The sequence below is a fragment of the Aulonocara sp. 'chitande type north' Nkhata Bay genome, linkage group LG2 (assembly GCF_057382095.1).
Source record: "Aulonocara sp. 'chitande type north' Nkhata Bay isolate Kocher_YH1m ecotype deep benthic linkage group LG2, A_spYH_male_GT1.1, whole genome shotgun sequence".
Taxonomy (NCBI): Eukaryota; Metazoa; Chordata; class Actinopteri; order Cichliformes; family Cichlidae; genus Aulonocara; species Aulonocara sp. 'chitande type north' Nkhata Bay.
In genome coordinates, this window is record NC_141345.1 from 22659482 (window position 1) to 22672262 (window position 12781).

The 12781-nt window shown below is 43.1% G+C and overlaps 1 protein-coding gene across 6 annotated transcripts in view; it reads right to left on the reverse strand.

Moving 5' to 3' along the window:
• Nucleotides 1-12781, reverse strand: part of LOC147337788 (glutamate receptor 3-like) — a 98889-nt gene that overhangs the window by 14732 nt on the left and 71376 nt on the right. For all 6 annotated transcript variants that reach the window (XR_015131479.1, XR_015131477.1, XR_015131480.1 and 3 more), the window contains exons 10-12: nucleotides 12200-12406; nucleotides 9790-10163; nucleotides 7483-7681 (exon numbers count right to left, since the gene is read on the reverse strand). Coding sequence is in view for 3 of the 6 variants with exons in the window: in XM_086310729.1 (XP_086166855.1) it covers nucleotides 7483-7681; nucleotides 9790-10163; nucleotides 12200-12406 (780 nt within the window). In the remaining 3 variants the exon portion in view is untranslated. The remainder of the gene's footprint in view (nucleotides 1-7482; nucleotides 7682-9789; nucleotides 10164-12199; nucleotides 12407-12781) is intronic.

The window sequence follows — 12781 nt, forward strand, 5'->3', positions numbered from 1 at the left end:
GCTAAAGTCACCACTGAGACGCTTAGACAAGATAGAGAGAGAGAAAATAAGACTCAGTGAGAGAGCCCAGCAGGGAAGGAGGGACGTTTGATTATTGAATGCTGGTGCACAATGGCACGTACAGTACACCCACAAGAACACGCCACTAAGAGCCTACTCCCTTACAATGTAATCATTCACATTCCCATCTATGGTGGTCATTTAAAATTCAATTAGGGAATAATGACTGTAAAAGTCCATAATCAATGAACAGACAATTTGTTGAGCAGTTAAATACGGCCATAAATACAGATTTATACACTGGCCACTCCTTTACACTATATAATGGCCCTGTTAGAATATACTGCTGTGTCCTAAATGAGATTCCCACGATTTGACAGGGAATGGCTGTGATGCCTGTGTTGCATGGCTCTGTGTTCGCTATCATGCAAATGTCACAACCCTCCTTCTCTAGATGTCTTTTAAATTACTAAGATCAAGCACAGTGTTGCTATCTTTATAACAAAGTACCTAAATAGTGAGTCTCAGCCTACTCTCCTTCCTACTTACCTATCTGCCTACCTAGGCGACATTGTTACATCATCTGTGTAGGTGGTTTTCCTGCAAGTCTGTCTGAAACTGCGAGTTTCCTGCATAAAGACAGGCTCCGGTCTGTTATTTAAGCCTCCCGACCTAAGAGGAGGAATAAAAAGAGCAGGACTTTCCTCGAGTAAAACACAGTCAGGGGAAAAACGTTGGTTCATTTGGCTCTGTTTGTGAGTCTCCAATAACTGCAGTGGGTTCACAGTTTATGGATTGCATTTTCCCAGTAGGATGTTAACATTAAAACACTATAGTTGCTAGTAAATGACTCATATGCAAAGATATTGTGTCGCAATATAAGAGAAGATATTTAATTAAAAGGGTATCCAGCCAGTAAATGTTGGTCGGCATCATTAATGCTTGAATGGAAGTATCGCTGTCGTTGCCTTAATGGAAACTGACATAAGAACCAGATTTCAAATATAAATTGGGATAAAAGTGAGTTTTATTGTAGTTTTTTTGTTTTGTGTTTTTAACCTCCTAGGACCTGGGCCCTATTTCAGGAAGCCGGTTTAGTGCAAACTCTGAGTAAGTATACCCTGAGTTAACGAAAACTCTGGGTTTTCGGTTTCACAAAGCGAGTTTAGATTAATTCTGAGTGAGTTACTATGACGACACACTCCGTGAAGCTAACCTGCCCCCTAGCAGGTTTACTACAACTAACCCTGACGTTCTCCGCCTCTGTGTCGGAAACCTGACTGTAGGAAGTGTCAGACATGGCGTGTCCCTTCCTTGAAGAGCCAGTAGATGTTGAAGCCCAAATTCTCCGCAGAGCTCTCCGCCGGGAGAGAGTGATTAGAGCGCGTTTGGACATTTTATCATTTCCTGATGATTTCCTGTGTGAACGTTACCGTTTTTCAGCACAATCTACAATTTATTTGGATAACATCCTCAGGCCTAATATTGCTCATGTGACACATCGTGGACATCCTCTCAGTTCTGTACATATTATTTGTATCGCACTTCGGTTTTTTGCAAACGGGAGCTTTCTGTATAATATTGGTGACGCTGAGCACGTTTCCAAGGCTACCGTCTGTCGGGCAGTCAGGAATGTTACAGTTGCACTGAAACGTCTCCTGTACTCGTTTGTGGTGTTCCCTGGTCATAGACCCACAAGATTTATCAAAGAGGGATGCCACAAAATTGCAGGTAGCAGGATGAACAAAACTTAATTCATGATGTGGTGATACTTGAACTACTACTTAAATTTTACATTTATTTTCACGGTTCCCAGGCGTGATTGGCGGTATAGATGGCACTCGCATTCCAATCATTGCTCCTTCAGTAAATGAAGGAGACTATGGGAACAGGAAGTCTTTCCACAGCATTAATGTACAGGTACATAGTTCCCTGTAGCATTTCAAACTAACAAATTATTTCATTATTAGTAATGGATGCTAATTTGTGTTCTCTGCACTGTGAAGATCATATGTGATGCTGCCAACATTATCACAAATATGGAAGCCAACTGCTCAGCCTCTGTGAGTGGTGGTGGTGGACGACCTCCACCTGTTTTTCGGGCCTCCGCTTTTTTTTTAGTGGCCATAACGGGTCACATTTGAGCATACAGAGTAAGCAAATATGTACTTGTAATGCTCAGATAATTTCAATAAGTGCTTACAGAGGGGAAATTAATGTAGCCTCTAACTGCAATTGATTTACATCGGACAAACAGACCAAGCACTATGGCTCATAATACAATTACACCATACCTGTTTGGACTATATTTTTATATTTCATTTTTACTTGCTGCCAGGAACGTTTGGGGCCTGTTGGGTTGCACCTGCACTCACGTCACATCACAAAATAAAATGTATGAAATAAAAAATTAAATATAATAAAATAACGTGTTAAATGGGTGGAAATCCCTAGATCAATGTTTAAATTAACACTCACGCATTGACTCTGTCGGCTATGTTTTGCCATGCATGCTCCCTTTCTTTTGCAGCTGAGGCTGTGTTACTTTTTTTCTGCAAAATTTGCATGTTATCGGCATATACTGCCATCAGAATTTCGGCCTCAAGCGCTGTAAAATACATTGACCGCGCCTTCTTTCCCTCCGTCTCCATGGTGACTCGCTTAATCTGTGCTCCACTAATCAGGGCTTTATGTATCCTCGTGCGCGCGCTTAATTTGGGGTTAAAGCAACTCCGCGTTGATTGAACTAATTGTTATCAGCCTTTCTGAAACCGAATATTCCGAGTTGGACAGTTCGGGGTTACTCAACCCTGAGTATCGTTTTTCACTCTGAGTTTTCTAAACCGGCTTCCTGAAATAGGGCCCTAGCGTCCACGTATGTGGACATCACATTTTGGGATGTCTAGACCAAAATAGTACATTTTGCTCTACAAGGGCCTGATATCCAGATACGAGGACATTATACTGCCGCTGTTCTATCGACATTTAAAACAAATGTCCTTATATGTGGATCTCATTTCTCTGAGAAACAAAAATCAGGTAAAAAAATTAATTCTTTGTTTTTACATTCATCAGGTTGCTTTATATTGTAAGGTAAAGACCCTACAATAATAGATTCATGAAAACCCCAACAATCAGACAACCCCCTATCAACAAGCTTTTGGCGTCAGTGGGAAGGAAAAACTCCCTTTTAACAGGAAGAAACATCCGGCACAATCAGCTCATGGATGACTGGCCTTCTGCCGTGACTGGTTGGTGGTGAAGGGGAGGAAGACAGGACAAAAGACACGCTGTGGAAGAGAGCCAGAGATTAATAATAACTAATGATTAAATGCAGAGTGGTGTATAAACACACCGAGAGTGAAAGGAGGTGAGTGAAGAGAGTGGTCATTGATTGTAGAATACAAAATCCCCAAGAATATGGTCGTTTTTTTTTTTTTTCAAACAATGGCTGCTTAAAAAGAAACACGTTTCACTGAGATTGCAGTTGAGTCGAGTTGCAGAAGTTAGTGAAACATGGTCTTATTTGGATTTACACAAGTCTTGGATTTTCGAGTACAAAAGAAGTTGCAGAAAAGTTATGTTAAAACTTTAAACGAAGATTTTTTTTTCTGCCATTACCAACTATTCACCTTAAACTACTTTAGATACAAAAGATTTTCCTCTGAGACTAATCAGGTTACCCTGCAAGTATCTCTTTGCAATCTAGAGAATGCTTATTGGCCTGAAAACAGTCTTTAAAGTCTTCTGTGATGCAGAGGAAGAGAAAACAAAGGTGAAGAAGGTTTACATTTCTGTATTTTGAAGATCACTTCTCCTTGAAATCAGCTGAAGATTCTATTATTGCAATATTGCTAATAATGTCATTAAATTGTTCAAGGAGAAACACGTATTTAAAGTTCAAAGTCAAAGAAACTGACCTCTCTGTTCTAAATAACCGCTTAATCTGTATTGATTTGGAATTACGCAGCGTTTCCAGGATGCTGTCCACTGCCCTTCGAACCGCAACCTGTTTTTTATTCTTCCTTCGGCGTGGCCGGCTGCTTTCATTATAGCCTCCCCTACATACGCTCCACTGCTTGTGTATCTTAAAGGCCATCTCCAAACACACCGCCACTACATTTCATTCGACTTTACTTCACTTCCATTTTGTTTGTAGACATCACCACTTTCCTCCAATATCCTGTGTGCCAGGACTACCTGTATCTCAAGTATGCAGAGATGAAAGTTGAGGCTCTGGGGGTGTACTTTGTCATTGAAGTGCCACATGCTACACCCTGAATACCAATTGCTCGTCTTTGATGCTCGTTGCTGGACTCCAATAACCGCTCTCGCGCCCGCTGTTGCCGCTGATCTAAAGTTCGCCTGGGCCCTCAGAGTATGGTGTTTTTCCTCAGAGGTTATGCCTATCTTGCGCTAGACACTTTTGTCAGCTTTCCCTTTTATGCAAACAGCCTCTAATCTTTATAGGAGCCACCCCTTTACCCGGCACTGTACTGAAACACAAAGTGACAAGAGCTCGGGGAGTTGTGTTACAATGCGCTGCATATGACTGCAGGGCAACCTAAGAATTTCTTGCATAAATCTCCTTGACTGCTCTTCTTCGTGCTACCGTGCCCTAATGCAGGTCTACTCTGCATAAAAAAAGAAAAGCTGCTTATTAAACATTGCGTTGGACCCTGCTGAAGCCACCGTGTCTGTACCACAGTAGCTGAGACGTGAAATTGATTTTCATGCTTAGTAAAATGCATTGGTGACTGCACTCAAGCTGCTGCTCTCATCTCCAACACACCTGCTGATCAGTAAGATGCATGATGTTCGCTCTTGAGGCTTGCGAGTAATGTGCAGTCTTATGAGGACAATAGAAAACAATGCTGCACTCTCATTTCTCTGTGCAATTATCATTCTTTCATTATTACACTGTTAAATGAGGTGCATGAAGGGACAGCAGTGTGGTTGTCTTTGATGGTCTCACCCCAGTCTTTACACATAATTAAACAGCCACATCAGCTCATTTTATCATCCCGGCTGTTATTATGATCCAGCTTCTGCCTCCATGTACATTTGGAAATGTAACCGAGCCAAGCCTTTCTGATGGAATAAAACCTCATCAAGAGGATAAACATGGCCTCGCTGGTACAACTCATTTTCTAATCATCCAAAACCCAAATATTCAACTGGCAGCATGAAAAGATCCATGACAGGAATTCAAATGATGAAACAAACCACAGCAGTGCAGTAGAGCATGACAGCTGCTGTGTTGAGGAAGAGCATTACAAAGCTTGAAGCTATCCCGCCACTGTCTCAAGGTAATGCAGCAGACGGGCTGAAGACAGAGGACCGAGGAGAGAAGGGTGCCCAAACAAGCAGGGTAGTCTTGGGAAGACGAGCCAAGAACGGGCAGAGGCGGTGCCAAGCGCCTAGAGCCAGTCAGGCTTCCGCTGGGCACGTCAGCGGACTCCCAGGCCAGCTGTCCTAGCTTGTTGTGGGCAGCAGAATCAGCAGACTCTGACACCGCTCTTTGAAAATTCCTCTGCAGCTTTTCTAAAATTTCTGTCATAGGTGTACACAGCGATGGCAATATTGCCACACTGTCAGCTGTGTCAATTTATCAGGCACAGAGGAAAACAGCCTTGGAGGAATGTCTGAACTCCAGTAGATAATGGGATAATTCAACTAATATTAATACATTAAAATCCACACAGGAGTTAGAGAGCTTGGTAGCTTATTACCACAAGCAATATTCTTTTATATGTATTTCTTTGTACTAAAAAGGTAATAAATATGTTTTGCAGCACTGTTCCTCTTTGTCGGGGAGCTCTGGAAAATAAACCAGGTGAAATCATGAAAAATTCAAGGCCAGCAATGTCAGAGATGATGACATATGTCTTGTTTGAAAATTTGGACTTGATTTAAAATTTCCAGCTGGTTGATGCCGTATGGGTCTAATTAAGCCTGAATGTATTTCCTGAAAACAGATCTGAAATAGAACTTGAACTCCGATTAATCAGTGTGTTTTTTTCCTTGTCAGCTTTCTACAGCTTTAATTAAAAGTCCCTTGGAAGAGCAGCTCACACATGTCATTTCCTATTTGAAGACTCGGGGATGTATCTAGGACGCTCATTATACAGAACACAAGAAAACTCCAGACTTCCCGACCACTTCTCAGACAGTTCCTACCAGCAGACCTTCGGTGGCTCCGTCGTCAGACTCTAAAGCTAATTTGTAACTGGCATCCGTCATGTGTGTGACACAAAGGCGTATAGTACACTGTTTACACACCTGCGCGGCATCTCTGGCGAAAGGGAAAGTGATGACAGATTTATGAGGTGGTGTATAGAGAATTAAAAAAAGATGCGGTCATGCGCCATGTGTCCTAGAATGTGCGATGTTACCGTTGAGTGCAGCCCCCTTTTTTTAAACAGCCCCAGAGTTTGCAGACTTAAAAAGAAAAGGGTTTTAAACATTAAGCTGTGCAGACACTATCTTTCCCTTCTTTGTTTTAACCCCCCCCCCAAAAAAAGCACAGAATTGACTTTGCATTTTGTTGTCGTGAGCAACGCAACCCAGGGGTAATACAAATGAAGTGCTCTTTCTGCCAACAGGCTGCAGCTGTGAAACATATGAATTGTTTCTCTCCTGCTGATGAGTAATGAGGGAGCGTAAGATAAAAGACTGTCATATTGCCTTTTCGTCATCACAGGCTGAGTGCTGGTTCGTTAATGCTTTTTCAACACTGGACTGCTAGTGTAGCCACAGCCATGAGCTTTAGCCATCTCTGCGTTTCACATCAGAAGCCTGATTGTCTCAGATATGAGCACTGTCTAACTGCTGTGTAGCCTTTCGCAGACTAATACACTTTTGCTTCAGATTTTAGTTCATTTATAACCTAATTGCCTGCTTAGTCTCTCACACCAACGGACATATTGCTTATTCCCTCTAAAATGTCTTTCAGACTGCTCTGTTTGACCTACAGGGTTCTTCTTCATCAGGTCCAATTTGCCTGCCATGGCCAGCTAGCTAATTACACTTCATGAACTGACCCTTCTGAGTTTGAGTCTGATGTGGGTACTTTGATTAGCCTCCTGTTTTTGTCACCTCTGAGTCTTCCGTGTTGTTACCACGCTTTCTGCTGACAGGCCCCGTGCCTCAAGGTTGCACACTGCAGTAGTACTGCATAAATTTCACGTTTGTGTCATAAGAGTTCAAGAACTGCTTCTGTGTCAACACGCCTCATTTGGAGCAATCTTGTGCAGGTCAAGAGTGCTGCACTAAAGGTACAAAATGGAAAAGTTGCAAGGAGGAGTTGATCAAGGACATTGCACAGAGCAGTTTTTTATGATTCAGAATGCCTGAGTGCAAAATATTTAAACCAAATGCATTATTTGCCATTTGAGCTGAAAGAAAAAGGAGCCGCTGGCTGATTAGTGTTGTGCTGTGTGTGTGTATGCGTGCATAAAGCAGTTTCTTGACACTACTCACCCTAAAGAACTCTTTAGTGGAGCCTGAGTCCAAAGTGCCATATGCTATCTCTGTCTGCTTTGCCAGATCTTCGGCACTTTCTATAGGAGAGACCATTCTTTCAACTGTCAAGAAGGCAGCCAGGTTGGCTGTGTAGGAGGAGATGATGATGAGGGTGAAGAACCACCACACACCGCCAACAATTCGGCCTGACAGAGACCTGCGAGAGAGGGGTTGACGACAGGGAAACACGGGATGTAATTACACGGTGGCATGTGGTGGCCATCAACCAGCTAAGATCTGCCAGTTGTGTTTAATGTACCTAATTGCATCAGTCATCAGAATTTCCATGTAAATCATTAACGGCAACCTGGTGCTGCATCAGCACTCTGAAACAGCACATTTCCACAGAACAAGTAAAGGCAAGTTGTTTAAATGTACTCCAATCCAAGTCTTTATTTGCTTGTGAAACAATCAGGGTTCAAAAGTCATTTCACAGCCTGTGGAACGTATTGATCTGTCTACTATGGTGATAAATATTTCATCGTACGCTCACTGACACTGACATTGCATATACAGTGGGGCAAAAAAGTATTTAGTCAGCCACCGATTGTGCAAGTTCCCCCACCTAAAATGATGACAGAGGTCAGTAATTTGCACCAGAGGTACACTTCAACTGTGAGAGACAGAATGTGAAAAAAAAAATCCATGAATCCACATGGTAGGATTTGTAAAGAATTTATTCGTAAATCAGGGTAGAAAATAAGTATTTGGTCAATAACAAAAATACAACTCAATACTTTGTAACATAACCTTTGTTGGCAATAACAGAGGTCAAACGTTTACTATAGGTCTTTACCAGGTTTGCACACACAGTAGCTGGTATTTTGGCCCATTCCTCCATGCAGATCTTCTCGAGAGCAGTGATGTTTTGGGGCTGTTGCCGAGCAACACGGACTTTCAACTCCCGCCACAGATTTCTATGGGGTTGAGGTCTGGAGACTGGCTAGGCCACTCCAGGACTTTCAAATGCTTCTTACGGAGCCAATCCTTTGTTGCCCGGGCGGTGTGTTTTGGATCATTATCATGTTGGAAGACCCAGCCTCGTTTCATCTTCAAAGTTCTCACTGATTGAAGGAGGTTTTGGCTCAAAATCTCACGATACATGGCCCCATTCATTCTGTCCTTAACACGGATCAGTCGTCCTGTCCCCTTGGCAGAAAAACAGCCCCATAGCATGATGTTTCCACCCCCATGCTTCACAGTAGGTATGGTGTTCTTGGGATGCAACTCAGTATTCTTCTTCCTCCAAACACGACGAGTTGAGTTTATATCAAAAAGTTCTACTTTGGTTTCATCTGACCACATGACATTCTCCCAATCCTCTGCTGTATCATCCATGTGCTCTCTGGCAAACTTCAGACGGGCCTGGACATGCACTGGCTTCAGCAGCGGAACACGTCTGGCACTGCGGGATTTGATTCCCTGCCGTTGTAGTGTGTTACTGATGGGGACCTTTGTTACTTTGGTCCCAGCTCTCTGCAGGTCATTCACCAGGTCCCCCCGTGTGGTTCTGGGATCTTTGCTCACCGTTCTCATGATCATTTTGACACCACGGGATGAGATCTTGCGTGGAGCCCCAGATCGAGGGAGATTATCAGTGGTCTTGTATGTCTTCCATTTTCTGATGATTGCTCCCACAGTTGATTTTTTCACACCAAGCTGCTTGCCTATTGTAGATTCACTCTTCCCAGTCTGGTGCAGGTCTACAATACTTTTCCTGGTGTCCTTCGAAAGCTCTTTGGTCTTGGCCATGGCGGAGTTTGGAGTCTGACTGTTTGAGGCTGTGGACAGGTGTCTTTTATACAGATGATGAGTTCAAACAGGTGCCATTCATACAGGTAACGAGTGGGGGACAGAAAAGTTTCTTACAGAAGACGTTACAGGTCTGTGAGAGCCAGAGATTTTCCTTGTTTGAGGTGACCAAATACTTATTTTCCACCCTAATTTACGAATAAATTCTTTACAAATCCTACCATGTGGATTCATGGATTTTTTTTTCACATTCTGTCTCTCACAGTTGAAGTGTACCTCTGGTGCAAATTACTGACCTCTGTCATCATTTTAAGTGGGGGAACTTGCACAATCGGTGGCTGACTAAATACTTTTTTGCCCCACTGTATGATAGCTGCAACGAATGCAAAATTAGCACGAGCAATGAACACCTAAAAGGAGAAGAACAGAAAATTAAGATTTCATGTAGTCATCAGATTTGTTTTTCTATTTTCATCTGCTGTCCACTCCTTGTGTCTACTGGAGCTGACCCACCTGGGGGAGATGTCACAGCCCTGCTGCATGAAGGCGCCCAGCGAGAACCAGAGAGAATTGAAGATGCCAAAGTCATTGGGAGGATCGGGGGGAGTCTGAGGGTCTTTGGTCTCATCCTGTTCCTCGAGGTTCCACTCATAAGGACTAAACCGACTGACCAGGAACAGGACCACGCTCACCCCGATATAGGCAAACACTATACACATCCAGATTTCATAGGCCAGAGGGTCCAGGAAGGAAAAAACACCGGGCTTGGACTTTTGCGGCTTCTTTATCATAATGGAGATGCCCAAGCTCATAAATGGCTTGGAAAAGTCTATCACCTCTTCTCGCACCAGTGTAATGGTGAGAGGTGCAATGGCTATATCTGCTCTCTGGAAACAGGGACATGCACAGCAAGTGTTAGTTATGACCTGCATAAAGAAAGAGGTTATTTATTTATTTCTTTTCTTTATGTTTGAATGGCTGGAGCTGAGGGGGATATAAAACAACAATATTTTATTATACATTTTATACATATCATTTTCATAAATGAGCCACCACATTGGAAGACAGGCTGAAAAACACACAAACACACACACACACACATGCACAGTCACGCACACAAAGAGAGAAAGCACGGTCACATTAGCGCCGTGTGTTTTGTTGTGACCTGGGATATTAGCCAACACTTGGAGCGCTAAATGAATCAAAACAAACTGTTTGCAATCAAACACAAGGCAAAATTAAGTGTTAAGTGCGCATGCTAATTAGAACTGTTAACTTTTAATTTGCGAAATGTAAACAGGTTGCTGCATAGAGAAATCTGCGAGCCCTCCCTGTGTACACTTCATCACATGGCATTCAGCACGCCGGGTTTCCCAAACTGTTTATTCTGGCATTAGCTTTTTTTTTTCTTTTTTTTTTCCCAAGCTGTTTCTCTTTATCCCCCTCCTTTGCTCTGCTGCTTCAATCACATTATATTATCAAAACACATCCACGGAGGTGGTGCTGCCTTTTTAGAAATCACAATGAGTTTCTCTGTAAAGGCAGAAGAAAATAATTAATCATGTTCAACAGTGTTACTGCAGCTTGTGTATGTGATTAATTAAATAACTGCTCCTCTTCAAAGCAGACAATACGCAGAAGACGATTCTTCATATCGGCCTGGGCTGTTGTTTTTTTTCTCTTTTTTTCGCGGCGAAACCGAGAAAACATTGGACTGAATCAGCAGGAGGCAGAAAATGTTTCTTACAAGGTCAGCCGAGGAGCAACACAAATAGAGCCGATAAACACGACTGTTTTCTTTGCCCTGTCAACACAACGTTGCGAGCAGCTATAACCATTTAATCCGGGGTGCGGGCGTAAGCAGCACTCAATCAATGGTGAGGGAAACAAAGCAATAAAGAGCAGCCTCGGGCCTAACCTTTAAAAGACAACTAAAATCAAATTAATTTACTGGTCAAAAGGTCAAAATGTACAAAACTATTAGTCCCGGCCCACCTGCTGTAAAATTACAGGCCTGGAAAGACTTGACAGAGATGTGATTGGAAGATTTTTTTTTCTCCCCGCCTCCTCCCCTTCCATCTGCAAGGAGTGGTCTTTTCCCATTTGAAAGATAATTTGGTGGCGATAGCACATCAAACCAGGCAATCTCTCAAGCTGATAGTTAGGAAATTGAACAGATGAGGAAGCCAAACCCTCATGCATTTTGCATTTGGCCCCCGCTCAACCGCTGTGGCCTTGGAGAGGGGTGAGCGGGTTGGTGGGGTTGGATGGGGCGGCGGGAGGGGAGGCAATTTTGGATTGCTGGAGGTGTCGCACGGGCCCGGGCGCCGTCAGATGTAAAACACGGTGTGACCCTTCGCTAATCTGAGAGGTTCAACGTTTATGGAGCGCGCCACATATGGATCTTGTTGTTCCAAACCGCAAGCCACAATTTAGCTGTTGATTCTAAAGCAGATTTTCTCAGCTGTGAATTTACAATGCGGCGTATTCATCATACACATGAAACATTGAGCATAATTACACAATCACTTCAAAGGCATACACTCTTTCATTCATCAAAGTTATTACAGTGTGTTTGCCATATGGACTCCTTCTTTTGCCTTCCACCTACCTCGGTATCGCCTGCAAGAGAGTTAGGATTTTCAGGCTAAAGCAAAGAGCATTAATTGCAATGAACAGCACTGAGAAATGATTTCATTTTCTCCATCTCAAGATGATCACCAACTCCCCAATGCTTCAGGCCGCATTTGACAAATTCACTCACAGCTGAGCTTCCTGGGCCAGCATTAGGCTTTTGCACTGGGCGAGAGCTGATGAGTTCACTATGGGTTGGTGATAACCTTAATATAGAAAAATGAGATCTCCTCTCATGTTGAAGTTCCTTGCAAACTGTCATGTAATCAGTGAGACTCCCAGTACTCACCCCATAGACCAGTTCACCCACCATCCCGTTCCACGTCTTGGTCTCAGGGTCTCGGGCTCCGTACTTTCCATCCATTACTATAGACAGTTTGTACTTAATTCCAACATGTTTGGCAATCTCAGATGCTAAATCGACGCAGTAGCCTTCATATCTGTCATTCCCCTCCAGATGCATATAATTTTTCTTGTACATCACATAAGGAGCTTCCTGTTGATTCAAACACACGCTGGTTTATTCACTCCCATGCCATCGCACAGATTCCATTATACAGATGTATGCATGCACGCTCTCACATAACTCCGTGCACGCACGCACTCCCGCACACACACAGAATATGAGAAGCTGCTATAACCACATCCATGCAGTCATGCATACACAGATGATGCCCTGCGAATGCACAAATACGCACTGATAACAGCAGCGTGACCGAGTGTTCACACTGCTTTCATCAAGCGGTGGCAGCCAGCAGACACCAAGGCCAATGTACCCAACCCATTTTTGAGCCCAAGGCCGTAATAAAGGGGGTCAATGAAAAAGAGGATAATCGTTTCAATGGGAAATAATTTAGAAAAAAGAAAAGTT